We start from the raw sequence: 18,417 nt of genomic DNA, 5'->3' as shown, positions 1-18,417 counted from the left end.
TGGTGGGTTTTGCCAGTTATTTTGTTTGTTGTGATTGGTGGAGATTGGCAGAGGTGTTGTTGAAGATGGGTCTATGATTGGTGGTGATTGGCATAGGCATTGTTGAAGGTGGGTCTGTGATTGTTTTTCTGTGGCAGTGGGGATAGAGAGAGAGAAGTCAGAGGCAACCAGAGAGAGAGAGAGTCAGTAGAGAGGAGAGAGAGATGAATAAAAAATATTTAAAAATTTAGAACATATGACCGTACCATCTCAAAGCTAGAACATCACTATAGCTCAAAGCTAAATTTTTTTAGATTTGAAACATCTGATGTAGGTGAGTTTTTTGATGTTTGGAGTGCTAAATGCTAAAAATTTAGCATTTAGCACACCTGATGCTAATGCTCTAATGGATTATATGTGCTTCTATAGTTCTCCCTTTTTTCATTTTTTTATCAAGAAAAAATTACCATTTTGGTAACAACCAATTTCGTCCCTCGTATTTTCAACTTGCAGTAATTTGGTCCCTATTGTCAACTCACTAACGGAAATTGATTACAAGTTAAAAATAACATAGACCAAATTAACTACTACCAAATTAACAGTGACTCCAAAATGGTATTTTCACCTTTTTTTTTCAAGCATGTTGGAATATTACTTCAATTTTCAAAATAAGAATGATTATTCAGCTTCCCTGTCAAAGCCCAACAAATTAAAGACCAAGCCCACCTACGTGCCTCAAATTATTTAAAAACAAATAAAATAAGAGTGATCCGAAACAGCATCAGTTTCTTCAATCCAGAGGAGAATGGAGTTCAATAAAACAAAAATATCAGGACCAAAATTACCAATATCTAATAATAGCTTATGCAGAGAGAAAGTGTCAGGCTGTCAGCAGTGCATACAACTACAAATGTAGAACCTCTGATCACCTATTGATTGTAAAGGGTTGGCATCAACTACAATACATGTGGGTAATGAAAAGACCGTATTGTTATTAAAACAAGATAGAAACCCTGGGAGGGAAAAAAATATAGTATATGCACTACAAACTGCATAAAATTATCATCTGAAAATGCATAAAGAGCAGCAAAACTGATTTCTCCTCAAATAGTAATTTTTCACTATAGTACTATTATTTACCTACAATATTATATTTATTCTCAGCAATCAAATATTTATGAAAATATCAAAAGTAGGCAAGCTAGTTACACATGTATTTCATGATATGTGAAAGCAATTACCATTTCACATGAGAAGAATACATAGAGAAAAGCAAGATATTGGTAATACCAATAGATATTTTAGATGGACAAACAACCTTCTCATCAAGATCAACTTGACTTTTTTCCTCTGTCAAACGCTCTAATTCTTCTTCTGCCTTTCTAACATCACGCAATGTATTGGCTGCTTTGACTTTCTCCTCCCTTAGAGTATGCCACCGTATCTGAATGTTGGATAAATCATTTTCCATGTACCTCTGCTCATCCCTTAACTTCTCCAGTTCATTATGCAAACCATCCCTGATTGCCGACAATTAAAATAGCCAAACAAATCAAATTAAAACAAAAGTAATAGGTATTGCAATCAACAAGAGTCAATAATTCATACATTTTAAAACGGAAAAAAAAATATACAGTTGGTCTCTATTGTAAACATACCAAATTAGCCCTTCAGTAACCTTGCAGTTATAATTTTTTATTACGCAGCAAAATTTGAAAAAGCCACATGGCACTCCATTATAATGGAAAGGTTATGGAAGGACACTTAGTATGTTTACAAATTTTTTGAGGACTAAAAAGGAAATTTTAGGGACCAATCATATATTTTCACCAATTAAAAAGCAACTGTACAGCTAAATATTGTAAAAATTAAGAAAAAATAAGGACAAAGTAACAAAATCTAATTTCACGTCACGTGATTTGCAAAATAAATGCGCTTACAAATGCTTCATAATCAAAAATTGGTGAAATAAAACAAAAGGTGGATAAATTCAGGTCAAATACTTTGTGCTTTGCAGTGTATTCAGCTCCAACTGTATTTCTTCCACAGTTCTCACACCTTGGCCTCGAAAATCAAGCTTATACTCCAAATCATCAACTTGCTTTTGCCAAGTTTGAATTTCTAGGAAAAGCCTGTCAGCAGTTTCAACAGGTTGCACCAAGGCCTCAATTGAGTCCTTATCAGCCTTTACTTGAGCTAAAATACCTATGACCTACAACAGATAACAGCCATGGTTGGTGATGAAAAACTTAACTGTTATAAGAAAAGATTTTTCGATTTAGCAAAATAAACAAGCTTCAATAATAATAGAAAGGTCAAATAGCGGGCGGGGGCTTCCTGATCCACTTTCGACCTTCCCCATTTGTTCTCACGCACGGATACTACCACTTATAATCTTTCCGGCCTTAAGTAGGGAAAGAGAGAGAATTGCTTAAGAAAAACAATTAACAACATATTAAATCAATGTAAGGAAACCTCATCCATGAGACACTCCTAAGGCAAGTTACAAAAAAGAGGAAGAAGTTTGTTACTTCGTTTTCAGCTTTGATTGTACTCTCTCTTTGTTTGATGAAATTGATATGGTTCTAGTAAAATGATAACAAAAAACTTAAAGCTACTACAAATACAGTCAATTCTTCAGATCTCCATTACTTTTGTGCTGGTGGCAGAAATACTTTCACACCATTCTGCTCTATTAAGGGGTGTGTCATCTGTTTGATCAAAAGCAATCATATCATTTCTCACAGCCTCATCAACTACTTTTACTCCTTGTAGTGCCTCTATCTCAAATCAAATCATCCCTTAATTTTATTTCTTCTTGAACTTGACATGATCTTTGTTATCATCTTAAAACATGATGCAAGAGCCTCAATCAACTACTTTACTCCTTGTAGTGCCTCTACTTTTTTCAGTTTGTTTCAAAAGAAATGTACCCCAGCCTCTCCTTATAGTCTTCCAAAGGCTCACGTCATATGACCCATTAACTACATACAAGCATCATCCTTCCCACTTACTACCATATTTTATGTCTATGCTGTAAGGGAAAACACAGTATTACACATAGAACTTCATTGTTTGGAGGTTGAATTATAGTGAACAGTGTACATCACATGCTTCCCTCAAAAGTTGGCAATACTCAATTGGAGAGAAAATTAAAAGCAAAATGTACCAGAATTGATAATTACATCATCAAGGGCCTGAGACTTTTGATCCAGCTCTTGAGTCAGCTCATGCAAATCTTTCTCAGCATTAGGAATTGTTTCCATTCCAATTTTAACATATTCTTCATAAACCATGCGGAGCTTGTCCAACTGCTGAAAATGAGAGTCAGCACTTGAGGAATCCACAGCCAGCACTTTCATATGCTCAGCAGAACTTGCTGCCTTCAGTCGTTGCTGTAATTCACAAGAAAATATAAGCCACCAAATTTATTGGGCATCCTAGTGCAACTCCAAACATTCCCAAAAAATAAAAAATAAAACAAACAAACAAACTAGTGTGTGCTATAGTCCAATGATTAACCTACTTTAAAATTTTGAATGATGAAATAGACCAACCTTTTTAACAAAATCATCTTCCTCTTCTGCAGAGAAAGGGCGCTCGCAACAAGGGCAAACATGATGAGCACGGGCAACCCTTTCGAAGGGATCAAACATTTGCCGCATACCATCTGCAATGTTGTATTTGCTGCAGGGGATGCAGCAGAATACCATTAGCACCTCTATAACCACAAAAGTGATGCATAAACATATTCATTCAGATATGCATCAATTGATATAGTCTGTGAAGCAAATGTCAGGAACCTTTTCTGGACATCACTTTTCTCTTTAGCTGACTCCAAGACTTTGAGATAAGAATCAATTAGAGATTGTTGATCCAAGGACTGAAGTTTGGATTCAATAAATCTCTTCCTTGCTGCACGAAAATCAAATACGAAGCACTATAGAGCAAATCATTTTGACCCAGTGAGCTACTTTGCATAACAAGTGGGGGGGAGGAAGCAAGAGAAAGTTGGCTAGCATCAAAAGATAATCAGAAAAATACTTGCTGCTGCACATAATAAGATAAATTAGATGACATTTACTCATTCAGTGTCTCTTACAATTCTGAGGTTCTTGATATGAAGAAAGTCAAACCATAATTATAAATGCCTTAACGCCTGTTCTACTTACATGTTATCTGTAACATTAGGCATGTATGAAATTTATCTGTATCAGAGAACTCTGAAACAGGGACCGAAACCAGCATTTGAACTATCATAACTGAAGTAACTAAACAATAGCTAAAACAAATAGATTTTTTTTAATGACAAGTAAACATAATTTTATTCAAAGAGGAAATGGATAGCAAAATGACCAAGTATTACAATCTCAAATTAAACAATTTTCTTAACACTCCATTTGTTTTGATAGAAAACGTTTTCTGGAAGAGTTTGATTGAGTTTCCAATGTTTGGTAGTCTATGAAAGTAAAGCCATTGGTCAATGAAAAACTACACAGTTTCAGCGAAAAATGATTCCCGCATTTACACTAAGGCCAAGCTTTGCTCCAAAATTCTAATACCTTTGTCAATCCTCGAAGACTGTATTTTTTTTTTTTTTTTTTGATAAGTAACGAAAGAATTTTATTAGAAATAAAACAAACCTAGTACACCAGCAATGTACTAAGAGAGAAGTACAATCAATTCAAAGTACAATGATCAAACCAATGTCAAAGAGGAAAACAAGGTGGAAAGAGAAAAGCAGCACTCCAATCTAACAAAGTACGGAGAAAGAAGGCTTTAATTTCAAACGAAACAATTTGCTTAACACTCCATTTGTTTTGATAGAAAACGTTTTTTGGAAGAGTTTAAGTTTCCAATGTTTGGTAGTCTATGAAAATAAAGTCAATGGAAAACTACAGAGTTTCAGCGAAAAATGTTTTCTGCATTTACGCTAAGGCCAAGCTTTGCTTCAAAAAAGTCCTAATACCTTTGTCAATCCTTGAGGCCCGAATTTTTTTTTTTTTTTTATAAGTAACGAAAAAAATTTATTAGAAATTAAAAAATAAATAAAAAATAAATAAAAAAAACCTAGTACTCTGGTGGTGTACTAAGAGAGAAGTACAATCAATTCAAAGTACAATGATCAAACCAATGTAAGAGAGAAAAACATGGTGGAAAGAAAAGTAGCACTCCAATCTAACAAAGTACGGAGAAAGAAGGCTTTAATATCAAACTAAACAATTTGATTAACACTCCATTTGTTTTGATAGAAAACGTTTTCTGGAAGAGTTTTATCGAGTTTCCAATGTTTGGTAGTCTATGAAAGTAAAGCCATTGGTCAATGAAAAACAACACAATTTCAACGAAAAATGTTTTCCGCATTTACGCTAAGGCCAAGCTTTGCTTCAAAAAAGTTCTAATACCTTTTTCAATCCTCAAGGCCAATATTTTTTTTTTTTTTTTTTTTTTTGGATAAGTAACAAAAATATTTTAGTAGAAATAAAATAAACCTTGTACGCCGGCAGTGTACTAAGAGATAAGTACAATCAATTCAAGGTACAATGATCAAACCAATCTAATAGAGAAAAACAAGGTGGAAAGAGAAAAGCAACACTCCAATCTAACAAGGTACAGAGAAAGAAGGCTTTAATTTCAAACTAAACAATTTGCTTAACACTCCGTTTGTTTTGATAGAAAACGCTTTCTAGAAGAGTTTTATTGAGTTTCCAATGTTTGGTAGTCTATGAAAAAAAAGTCATTGGTCAATGAAAAACAACATAGTTTCAGCGAAAAATGTTTTCCGCATTTACACTAAGGCCAAGCTTTGCTTCAAAAAAGTTCTAACCTTTGTCAATCCTTAGGGCCCAATGTTTTTTTTTTTTGATAAGCTGGTGTACTAAGAGAGAAATATAATCAATTCAAAGTACAATGATCAAACAAATGTAAGAGAGAAAAACAAGGTGGAGAGAGAAAAGCAGCACTCCAATCTAACAAAGTATAGAGAAAGAAGGCTTTAATTTCTAAGATATTCCATTCACATCCCTCAAAACTTCTGGAATTCCATTCTTGCCAAAGACACCACATAATGCAATGTGGCACAGCCTGCCAAAAAGTAAACTTTCTATGCTTTCCGAAAGACCCCTGCCAAGTTGCAAACATATCAATGACTCTCTCATTGGCATAACCCAATGGAAGCCAAATAAACAAAACACCAAAGTCCACAGGTCCCAAGCTATAGGACGATGTAGGAGTCGGGTTTCACAGTCTCCCTACATTTTTTGCACATGTAGCACCAATCCAAGATCAACATACCTCTCTTCCGGAGATTATCTATAGATAAGATCTTCCCCAAAGCAGTAGTCCAAGAGAAGAAAGCTACCCTAGATGGGACCTTCAAGCACCACACCATCTTACACATGAACAACATGCCATTAGTCGAAGATAGGAAAAAAGTAATAACCACGCACCTCAAACCCCCGACTCTTGGCAGGTTTCCAACAAATTCTATCCATTCCCTCACCCTTAACAGACTTGGAATAGATAAGAACCATAAAAGATATCAAAGACTCCAACTCCCAATCTTGGACCAGTCTAGATAAGCGAACATCCCAATGGGGTACCCCATTAGAGAGTCATAAAACATAAGCAATAGAGGAGTCTTTAACACTACTGAAGCCAAATAACTCCATAAATCTCCTTGAGTGGACAATCACGACACCATACATCATGCCAAAATTTAATTCTTGTGCCATTACCAACCTCAAGCTGAAGGTTTTTGGAAAAAGTCTCACATTCCTGTCTTATAGATCTCCAAAGACTCATATAATAGGGACTCGAAACAGCTTTGGTGCACCATTCTCCCCATTCATTCCCTTATTTCGTCTCTATAACCTTTCTATATAGCGACTCCCTCTCCGTCCTGTATCTCCAAAGCCATTTCCCTAAGAAAGATTGATTAAATCTCCTTAGATTTCTTAAACCTAGCCCTCCACAACAAACAAGATCATAAACGGTAGCCCTTTTTTTTTATATAAGTAAAAATATTTAACATTAAAACTGTACCCCATTGAACCAGATGTGATTTAAGTCTCAGGTCTCATAGCCCATTTCCCTAACAAAGTCTCAGGGCCTGTATGTATTGCAAAAAAGTTTTGTTAATAGTGTACTTAAAAGCTCAAAGTACCAAGGTCTAAGCACTTTGCTTGGCCAAAGCGAATCTTATTATATGAGGCACACCTCAAGCACACTTTCCTAGTGCTTCTTGAAGAAGCACAAGGCACACTTAAGTGCGCTTTTTTTTTTTTTTTTTGCTAAAAAATATTTGAATTAATAAAATTAATTGTTTGATCTTTAAGTAAATGAGATAGACATTGATTTATTATACAAACACTATTCTTAAGGTGTTATATTACACAAACAATTTTTTGTTTACATATGAAAAGACATGAATAAGGATCATTTACAATATTGTGGTTTTTGGACTTTGCGTTTTGGGTTTTGGATATATTTCAACTTGACGATATACTTTCTTTGATCATAGCTATCACAACTATGAATTTTATAGAACATAAAAAGCATTAGATAAAATGTTATCTTTAAACTATTAATCACTAAATTATCATCATATTGTTCATTAATAATTGTTTTCAAATTTATTATGTCAAAATTTTAAGAAATTGAAATAATTTATGTAAAATTTTATTTTGCAAACTTTTTGCAATTGCACTATTCATTCTAGCCGATAGGCAAAATATATTACTATTTTGAGTTTATTAAAAAAAAAAAAAAAAACTCATAATATCTTATGACTTCTATAACAGGTCATTATAATATCATATATGAAAAATGGAGGCTTACTTCAATCAAGCATGCGCTTGTGCTTTGCACCTAGGCTCAATCCATCACTAAGTTCGATTTATGTAATTCTATGTCTCAAAGTTCTAAAACCCTCATCGCTTTTCAATTGTGGAGGATTAGGTGTTTGACTGTGATTCTGTTGAAGATGTGATATTTACATTGTAATTATCACAGAAGTTACAAAATTTTAAAATTTCATGTTAGTTAGGGACTTTATGTGGTGTTGAATTGCTTGTTTAGATCGTTAGTTAGTAATTATGGTTAAATACTTTATTCAAAAACTAATCTAAGTAGGCTTTTAGATTTTTTTTTTTCTATATCATAAGGAACATCCCTAAAGAAGAGCCCTTTGGACTCGCCTCTAGCCAATAAAACCAATGGGCAACTGACCCACCAGACGGGCTAAGCACTTTATGTTCACACACAGGAGCAAGTACTTCGGCTACATTGTATTCGTGTTAAGCTATTTGGAATTACAAGAATATTATTGAGCATACCAAAAACACCAATAAAAATGTTTTTCAACTCATTATCAAGGTTGCAACCAAACACAAGAAAAATGAGTAAGTTTACATAAGTTACGAAATTTTAAACTTTCATGTTAGTTAGGGACTTTATGTGGTGTTGAATTGCTTGTTTAGATCGTTAGTTAGTAATTATGGTTAAATACTTTATTCAAAAACTAATCTAAGTAGGCTTTTAGATCTTTTTTTTACAGCATAAGGAACCTTCCTAAAGAAGAGTCCTTTGGACTCGCCTCTAGTCAATAAAACCTACGAGCAACTGACCCACCCGCCAAAACCAGTTGTCAGGTAATCCAAGGGTATTCACCCCTAACGGGCTAAGCACCTTATGTTCACGCACAAGAGCAAGTACTTCGGCTACATTGTATTCATGTTAAGCTATTTGGAATTACAAGAATTTATTGAGCATACCAAAAACACCAATAAAAATGTTTTTCAACTCATTATCAAGGTTGCAACCAAACACAAGAAATATGAGTAAGTTTACCGAAACAAATTAGTTGAGTAGGCTATTCAATACCCTCAAAAGTTCTACCAAAATGGGAATCAAACTTCAAGATTGAGTTAATTGAGTTCTATGGTAGCTTGAATCATGAAGAATTCATGGATTGGCTTAACCAAGTGGAAAGAATCTTTGATTTCCATGAGGTACCAGATTCCAAGAAGGTGAAATTGATCTCTATCAAGCTAAGAGGGAGAGCTTCAGCCTGGTGGAAACAACTCCAAGTTCAATGAGTTAGGAGGGGTAAAAGAAAGATCCAAGATTGGTGCGAGATGAAGCAGAAAATGATAAACCAGTTTCTGCCTTTCAATTATATGCAGTCCTTGTACAAACAACTGCATAATTTGAAGCAACATGGCAGGGTGGAAGAGTATACAGAGGCATTTTATCAACTGGTAACTCAAGTAGGCCTGAATGAGAGTGAAGAGCAGATGGTTGCAAGGTTCTTGAGTGGTCTTAAACCATCAATTCAAGATGCCTTATCTTTGCACCAACTGTGGACTATCTTTGAAGCTTACAATAGAGCCTCGATGTTTGAGAAGCAACTTGCAAGAAGAGGTTTTGTGTAGTTCCCAGCTTATAGTGGTAGCAGAAGTACCCAAGTCAGTACTCAATGAATGCCAACTACTAATAGTGCACAGCCTTTCAAGATTGACAATGTAGGTCTGCCTTCAACTTCTGGTGCAGCCAAACCAGTCCCTAAAGCAGCACAACGTTTTAAATTTAAGTGCTACAAGTGTGGAGAAGCTAGGCACAAGGCCACAAATTGCAAGAAAGGGGGAGTTAATGCTCAAGGCAAGAGTAAAGCTTTGATGATTGAAGTTTGTAAAGACCAAGAAGATGAAGAATTCCAAATATATGAAGAAGAAGAAGAAATGTGTGATAGTGTATTGATAGTTGAAGACAATAGAGGAGGGGAATGTATTCAAGAACCCGTATATGATCAATACATGGAAGAAGAAGTAGGTGCACATATAGAGGAAGAAAAGGATTTATCATTAGCAACAAAAGTCTTGCAAGTTCCTAAAAAAGAAATGGAGGATGACGAGTGGCTTAGAAGAAGTAGTTACAAGGATATGGTGTCACAAGAAGTTTTTAACAATCTTCAATCAAAGAATCAAGACCAGCCCCAACCACAAAAGCTATCTTGCTTCAAGAAAGGAGGTGAAGTTAGAGATTGAAAGTTCTTAGTGTTCTTAATTAATGACTTTCAAGAGTTCTTTGTAATGTGGCAACCATGGATGTTTGCCATCTCTTACTTGGGTGTGAAAGATTATGTCCATATCAAACCATTTCGGGTGGAAGGATCAACACATCAAGGTTATACAAGAAAGGAGATCGTTACACATTGCAGCCAAAGAAGGGGAAAGCTAGTCCCAAACCAATGGTCAGAATGAAGAAGGTTGGATGCAAGAGCATCTACATGGCTGCTTACACTTGCAGCCTTGACACAAAGCAGCAACAGATCTTAATGTCTAAAATGCAGCAGCTTAATACAGCAACTAATGAGAATGTAGATCAGTGGAACTACCAGATCATATGCACATCTCCAACAGTTTCAATTTGGATCACTTGCTGCCCTATCATGCACCAAATCAGCTTACAACTAGCCACACTTGAGGACAAGTATGTTCCAAAAAGGGACAGTCCTAATACAGTTCATTTTTAAAGCTAGCTATTACTAGCTTATGTTGTATAATAAGTAGTTTCCTTTTACTTTTAATAGCTTTTATCACCTGAAACAGAAAATTGGTTAGCTGATAGGTTGTTAGTGATAAGTGCAATAGCCTATTAGTTAGTTAGAGAAGTAAGTTAGGCTTTGGCCAATCACATGGCAGCCACATGGTGGGTTCTTGTAACTAACTCAATAGTTTGCTTATGTAACTATAAATAAGCAAGCTGCCCTCATTATAACTAGTGGAATTTGAATCCAAGAAATCTACCTATGAGGTATTATTCCAAGAGTGTGTCTCTTGAAGAGCTAGTTCATTCTTTCTTTTATCTAAGCAACTTAGCTTTCTAAAACATCTTTCCTTTTCACCATTTTTCCTCCATCAGAAACCATCCACGACTTCCGTCTCCCAATCTTGAATAGATTGACAAAGAAAGGATTCCAACTCCATCTGCCAACAAAGGCATCCTTATCCACAGCCAATGTAAACAAATAAGGGAACCTGTCACTATTAAAATCACCACACCATGGATTGTGCCAAACTTGACCTTAATTCCATCCCTAATTAAAAATTTGAGAAATCTGCTAAAAATCCCACCCTCGTCAGATGATCTTCCATTACCCCATGTGAGCTCCTAGGCACCTCCGTCATCCAAACCACCCCCCCCCCCCTCCCCTCCCCTCCCCAACAGCACACACACACGCACATGATTCTTCATACTTATAATAGGTCTCCACAAGTGCTCTCTTTCTATTGCAAATCTCTACAACCACATCCCTATCAAAAGCTTAACTAGACGAACTATGCTTTCGAATCCCCTAACCACCTTCCTTCAAAGGTGAGCAAACTACCTTCCAGTCAACTCAGTGATATTTCATCCCTCATCCCCTTAAGAAAATCTCTTTGCAGATTATCTAATCTATGGGAAATATGAACGGGCATACTGAAGAATGATGTAAAGTACATAGGAAGAGAAGATAGAGTACTCTTGATCAGTGTAGTCAAAGGCGTTCTGGGCGCTCACCTAGGCGCCCAGGCGAGGCGAGGCGCCAGAAAAGCGCCTCAAAGGCACTGAGGCGAGGCGCCTTTAGTGAGGCGCTTGCCTCTGGAGCCTAGGCGCTCGCCTAGATGTATTTTGTTAGGCAAGAGGCGAGCGCCTGAGGCAAATTTGTGTTTTTAAGGGCTGTAATGGCATGTTTTGTAAATTTAAAGAGGTGTATGGTTGGTTTTAAACTATTACCTCAGTGGGGATGAGCTGTCTCCCACTATATCAAATAAATTAATATAAAAAAAAAAGCATAAAAAAAGATAAAAAAAGAGATAAAACAAAGAACTTTTGAAAACACTTGACTTTAGCAAAACAGCAGTCATTCAGCAAAAAAAAAAAAGAGTAAAGCAGTAGTCAACCAACATCAGAGCAAAGTGTTTCATCTTCTTCTAGGGTTTGGAAGAGAGTGGGCCAGTGGCTGCCGGCAGTGAACCAACATCAAGTAATATTTTCCTATTCTTTTAGTTTTTTTTTACACTTTTTCTTTTCCTGAGTTCTCTCTCACAGCGACACTGCTTTGGTAAGTTTGTCGTTGTCCACACTTTCAAAGCATATAAAACTCTCCTCTCTATTTCTTTTCTACTTTTTTTCCCCCTTTTCTCATCTCTACTGGACTGTTTTTTTCTCCCGTTTCTCATCTCTGCTGGACTCTGTTTTTTCCCCTCTTTTCAGAGCATATAAAACTCTCTCCTCTCTGTTTTTTCTCTATTTTTTTCCCCCGTTTCTCATCTCTGTTGGACTCTGTTTTTTTCCCCCTTTCAAAGCATATAAAACTCTCTCCTCTCTGTTTTTTTCCCCCGTTTCTCTTCTCTGTTGGACTCTGTTTTTTTCCCTCTTTTCAGAGCATATAAAACTCTCTCCTCTCTGTTTTTTCTCTGTTTTTTTTCCCCCTTTTATCTTCTCTGTTGGACTCTGTTTTTTTCCCCCTTTTCAGAGCATATAAAACTCTCCTCTCTATTTTTTCTCTATTTTTTTTCCCCCTTTTCTCTTCTCTGTTGGACTCTCTGTCTCCAGCAACTTTCTCCTCTCTGTCTCCAGCAACTTTCCCTTTTCTCGAACTCATTACTTCACTCAATTTTTAGAGCTTAAACCATAGTAAATGATACATAGCTAGCTTAATGTAGAATCCTATTAAATGTATTGTATTGGGTTTTTTTTTATTTTTAATATGTAGAATGGCTTCAGATAATGGGAGGAGAAAAGATCCGGGATGGAAATATAATTATTTAGCTAATGTTGAAGACAAAAATGCAGTGACTTGCCTCTTTTGTAATAAAGTCACAAAGGGAGGGATACATAGAGCAAAGCAGCATCAAGTAGGGAATTTTAAAAACAGTACAAAGTGTTTAAAATGTCCTGATCATGTTAGAGAAGAGCTTGCACAGTATATGGCAGAGAAGAAGAGTGACAAGGAGAACTATGACAAGATGCCTGATTTTGATGATATAGATAATATGATTGAAATTGAGGATGTAGATGATGATGAGGTAAAGGAAGTAGAAGTTATCCAAAAAGGGAAAAAATCATGCTCTAGTAAGAGAGGGGTTGGCAGTAGCACCCAAGTGAGAACTGTGAAATTAATGCCAAAGTCTAAGAAGTTGAAAGGTCCTATGGATTCTTTTGTAAGATTAAAGCCAGAAAAAGTGGTTGCACTTAGAAAACAGGATAAGATGAAGCAAACTAACATCAATGATAAACTTGACAAAGAGAAAAGAGCACAAGCTTGTTAGTATATTGGCCAGCTATTTTATCTAGCCGGTATACCATTCAATGTTGCTCGCTTAGATGAATTTAAATGGACAATTGAAACTATTGGGCAGTATGGTCCACATATGAAGCCTCCTAGTTACCATGAGTTAAGAGTTCCAATTCTCAAAAAGGAGGTGGCTTACACAAATGAGTTATTGAGTGATCACAAGCAAGATTGGAAGAAATATGGCTGTTCTATTATGTCTGATGGGTGGACTAGTAGAACCAATAGAACCTTGATTAACTTTTTGGTGAATTGCCCATCTGGAACCATGTTTGTGAAGTCAATTGATGCATCATCCTTTATGAAAACTGGGGAAAAAACTTTTGAATTACTTGATACATTTGTAGAACAAATTGGGGAGGCTAATGTAGTCCAAGTAGTATCGGGGAATGGATTTAATTATGTGTTGGCTGAGAATTTGTTGGAAGCAAAAAGGCCAATTTTGTATTGGACTCCATATGCTGCACATTGCATTGACCTTATATTGGAGGACATTGGGAAAATTCCTAGAATTGCAAAAACTTTAGAAAGGGTCATTCAATTGACTGGATATATCTACAACCATGGGAGTGTCTTAAATATGATGAGAGAATACACAAAACAAAGAGAGCTGGTTAGGGTATTGGAGGACATTGGGAAAATTCCTAGAATTGCAAAAACTTTAGAAAGGGTCATTCAATTGACTGGATATATCTACAACCATGGGGGTGTCTTAAATATGATGAGAGAATACACAAAACAAAGAGAGCTGGTTAGGGCTGGAAAAACTAGGTTTTGCACTTCATATCTTACAATAAAATCCATTTATAAGCAAAAGCATAACCTAAGAGCCATGTTTACTTCTGAGGAGTGGGTTCGTAGTAGATGGGCAAAGGAAGCAAATGTTAAACGAGTAGTAGAATCGATTTTGATGCCTTCTTTTTGGAATACTATAGTTTACATTCTTAGAGTTATGGGCCCTCTTGTTCGAGTTCTTCGCCTTGTTGATAATGAGAGAAAACCAGCTATGGGTTACATATATGAGGCAATGGATAGGGCTAAAGAAGCTATTATAAAAGTTTTTAATGAGAATGAAGAAAGGTATTCAAATATTTTTAAAATCATTGATGAGAGATGGGAATGTCAATTACATCAGCCTTTGCATGCAGTGGGTCATTTCTTGAATCCTGAGTACTTCTATTTTGATGATAACATAGCAACAAATCATGAAATTACAGCAGGATTGTATGCTTGCATACAAAGACTAGTTCCTACTGCTGAAATTCAGGACAAGATCATGGCTGAGCTACCCATCTATAAGAAAGCTGAAGGACTCTTTGGCATTGAATTGGCTAAAAGATCAAGAAAGACAAGGGCTCCAGGTAAGAAAGCATTTATATCTAACTTATAATGACTAGTACAGTGGCACTTTTTACAAAAAAAAAAAAAAAAAAAAAAAAATCTAACTTCTATGATATATCATATATCATTACTCATACTTATTTTTTTAACATAGCTGAATGGTGGAGTTTGTATGGGAGCTCAACTCCGAATTTGCAACAGTTAGCTATAAGAATCTTGAGCTTGACTTGTAGTGCATGTGGTTGTGAGCGCAATTGGAGTGTGTTTGAGCAGGTGAGTTTTGAAGTATAATAAGTAGATCTTATCCTTTGATGAACTACTTTATTTCATAGAAAATTACAATGGTTTAATTATTCACCATAGTCTAATACTTAGTTTTCATAAATGGTTGTAGATTCACACAAAAAAAAGGAATAGACTTGCACAAAAATGACTAAATGATCTGGTCTTTGTGAAGTATAATCAAAAGATGAAGGCACGATATGATAAGCGTGATGTTATTGATCCCATCTCCTTAGATGATATAGATGAAAGTAATGAACAGTTGTTGGGGGAAATGGGTGCTGAACCATCTATGAATGTTGAAGATGAGTTGGTTTTTGATGATGATGATGATGGTTTGACATGGGGTGTAGTGGCAAGAGCTGCTGGTTTTGGAGAACCAAGGAAGAATACTAGATTCCAAACAAATCAAGGGCAAGCTCAAAGGCCTCAACATCACAACCAAATATTGAAGAGGAAGATGCTGATTCTGATTCTGATGAGACCAAGGAAGAGAATGTTGATGGTTATAAATCTGGTTCAAGTGGCTTTGAAAGTGATGGAAAATTGAGTGAAGACTCTGATGATGACCTTTAGATTAAAATAACAACCACATTCAGGATATTAAATAGGCTAATAGGCAGAATGTTTAATCATCAAATGCTTTTGTTTTGTCATGGATAGTCATGAAGTTCAATCTTCAATGTTTTGTTAGGAGTTTTCTTCTTTCTAATATGAAATTATGAACAATATTTTGGTTTAATATTCAGATTTAGTTGATATTTGGATGGAGACTAATTTTTAAATGGTGATTTATGTTTATATTTAAACTTAGTTGATATTTGATAATTATCTAGACTTAGTTGACTATTGATATTTGGATGGAGACTAATTTTTTAGAATTTGGCGCCTCGCTTCACTCGGGCTAGCGCCTCGTCACCTCGGGCGATATAAGGCCTTGGCGCCTTAAGGGCGCCTTTCGCCTTTGACTACCTTGCTCTTGATAACAGTGATCCTCCCCCCCTTTCGAAAGATAAAGTTTCTTCCATCCTACAAAGCTCCTCTCCACCTTTTCAATAATCATATTCCATACAATTCAACAAGCAGAGTGACTTTGTTTATAAGATTATATGCCCAGGATGTATAAGAAAAGAAAGCAAAGTGTTATATAACCTATTTGTTCATTAATATGGGTGACAAAAGTTTGCTAAGCCATTACCAGATAAGTACACCGTCCTACCAGATTCTTTGGCACAACACAACACCTACTACAAGACTAGTAGTACCCTAAAAAGATCTGAAATGTATAACTTTCTCAAGCTGTGAGTAATACTTACATTCCATATCCTTGCGATATTTGGACAAATTATTATTAACTTCTTCTATTTTAATTTGCAGCATATTCACCTCCTTCTCAGCTTCACGGGATTTTGTATTCAAGTCATCAAACTCCATTCCAATAGACCTGCACAGGAACAATATCAACTTGAAGAGAAGTACCAATGCATATTGAAAAACAAAAAGGATAAAAACAAGAGAAATAAACACCCAAAAAGTTTAGAGGTGCCTCTGCGCTCTAACCTATGAGCAAACAACCCTCCATCACATGATGGAGATGGTATCTTATCTATCAAACGTACGTAGTATCTCTCTCACAATGTGTGGGGCCCACACACTGTGAGAGAGATGCTACATACATCTGATACATAAGATCTTTTTTCCACATGTGACAACAAAACATATGGGGTATTTGGGGGGGGGGGGGGGGGGGGTTGAAAAGGAATAGTAAGATTTGGGGATGAAACAAAGGGGGAAAATTGAGATTTGGGTTGTTGTTCCAAGCTTGTGAACAGTAACTCATCAACAGTGTTTTGGCTCTTTATGGACTAATTGGGGTAGTTTAGGGTTATGAAGTTTCAGATTTTTGCATTTAAAAGATAGCAAATCATGTGTGTGTGCAAGGTTTTAAGTTGCTGGGAATTTAAAAATGGAAAATAAAAAGAATAAACTTCTAGGCATCAGACCTCAAAGAAGGTATATCACACAAACCTCAAACAAATCATCATAGCCTCTAAAAATTTGAAAATCTGTTCTTTTCCTCTATTTAATAGAAAGCATTACATCCATATAAATAGATGGCTAATGCCTGACCCAGATGACTAATACCTACCCTAACAAGACTTGGACTCATTGGGCTTTGATATCTAGCCCAAACTATATAACTAAACTCACAAATAAAACACAATAAAAGAGTCTAACTTTAATTTAAGACCCAATCGACCTGTATCTAAAAACCATAAAATTAGAAAATTGCTCCTAGCACTTAAAAATAAATTAAATTAACATTGGCTTCTCGCTTCCTGCATCACTTAATCATGTAAAGAGTGAGAAGTTGAGAGTTATTTCTTGGTAATGCAAAAGAGAGCCATGACTCATACATCATATGAGCCTATGTGGATTAAAACACCAACTTAAGGAATTAAGGTTTGATGTGCAGTTACCTATAAATATGTATTGTGACAACTAGGTAGCAATCCATATTGCTTCAAATCGTGTTTCGTGAGCGAACTAAGCATATATAGACGGATTATCAAAATGGATTATTTTTTATAAGTAATGTAAAATTTCATTGATATCAAAAAATAGAGTCACCCTAGTATACAAGAAGTATACAATAGGCCATTCAATCAATCATGCAAATTACATAAATCTATCAAATCAATAACAGACCATAAGGACTGACTATACAAAACTGACATCCAATCCAACAAAGTTCTAAAGAAAAATGATTTAAGATTAGGCATAATTCTTTTAGTATCTTCAAAACTCATATTATTCCTCTCCTTCCACAGACACCAAATCAAACAATGTGGGGCAGCCATCCATACATACCATTGCAATGATGCTAAAAAGGACTTGGCCAACAAGCTAACAACTCTACAACTATCTTCTACATCACCCAATAAACTCCAAATAAATCCAACACCATAGACCACAGCTCTGCTACCCAAGGGCAGTGAAGTAAAAGGTGGTCTATTGATTCCCCATTACGTTTACACATATAGCACCAATCCAATACATACACATTCTTTCTCCATAAATTATCAATCATCAAGATATTCTCCGAAGCTGCAATCCAAACAAAGAAAGCAACTTTAGAAGGAATCTTGGATTTCCAAATCATTTCCAAGGGAAAGATTTATCACAATTGCCAAGTAGAACCCGGTAGTACCCACCCATGTAAATCCCTTTTTCTTATCTGGTTTCCAACACATTTTATCCTCCCCATTGCCTCTAACTAAAACATCATAAATCATATCCATGAAATGTGATAAAGACTCCAACTCCCAATCCTGCACAGCCCTTATGAAATTTACATCCCAATGAAGGATTCCATTAGCATATTGCATAAGATCAGCCACACTAGCCTTCTTTTCACGACAAATCCTAAATAAATAACTCAGGAAAGCACATAGCAAGAGAATTATCCCCACACC

At 35.8% G+C, this 18,417-nt stretch overlaps 2 protein-coding genes across 3 annotated transcripts in view; one reads left to right on the top strand and one right to left on the bottom strand.

Annotated features, from left to right (window-relative positions):
- LOC126688406 (DNA repair protein RAD50) overlaps window positions 1-18,417 on the bottom strand; it is a 49,389-nt gene that overhangs the window by 18,939 nt on the left and 12,033 nt on the right. For both annotated transcript variants that reach the window (XM_050383082.1, XM_050383081.1), the window contains exons 12-17: window positions 16,258-16,385; window positions 3,783-3,894; window positions 3,537-3,666; window positions 3,165-3,374; window positions 1,983-2,191; window positions 1,298-1,499 (exon numbers count right to left, since the gene is read on the bottom strand). In XM_050383082.1, the coding sequence (XP_050239039.1) occupies window positions 1,298-1,499; window positions 1,983-2,191; window positions 3,165-3,374; window positions 3,537-3,666; window positions 3,783-3,894; window positions 16,258-16,385 (991 nt within the window). The remainder of the gene's footprint in view (window positions 1-1,297; window positions 1,500-1,982; window positions 2,192-3,164; window positions 3,375-3,536; window positions 3,667-3,782; window positions 3,895-16,257; window positions 16,386-18,417) is intronic.
- On the top strand, window positions 14,281-15,011 carry LOC126688407 (uncharacterized). The gene is made up of 2 exons (XM_050383083.1): window positions 14,281-14,679; window positions 14,814-15,011. The coding sequence occupies exons 1-2, from the start codon at window positions 14,325-14,327 to the stop codon at window positions 14,948-14,950; spliced, it is 492 nt and encodes a 163-aa protein (XP_050239040.1). The 5' UTR covers window positions 14,281-14,324; the 3' UTR covers window positions 14,951-15,011.

Source organism: Quercus robur, chromosome 6 (assembly GCF_932294415.1).
Source record: "Quercus robur chromosome 6, dhQueRobu3.1, whole genome shotgun sequence".
Classification (NCBI taxonomy): Eukaryota; Viridiplantae; Streptophyta; class Magnoliopsida; order Fagales; family Fagaceae; genus Quercus; species Quercus robur.
This window is presented reverse-complemented; position numbering and strand designations above follow the sequence as displayed.

Coding starts and splice junctions, on each gene's coding strand:
- LOC126688407 (XM_050383083.1), top strand. CDS start 14,325: ATGGGTTACATATATGAGGCAATGGATAGGGCTAAAGAAGCTATTATA. Junction 14,680..14,813: donor AAGAAAGACAAGGGCTCCAG/GTAAGAAAGCAT, acceptor TTTTTAACATAG/CTGAATGGTGGAGTTTGTAT.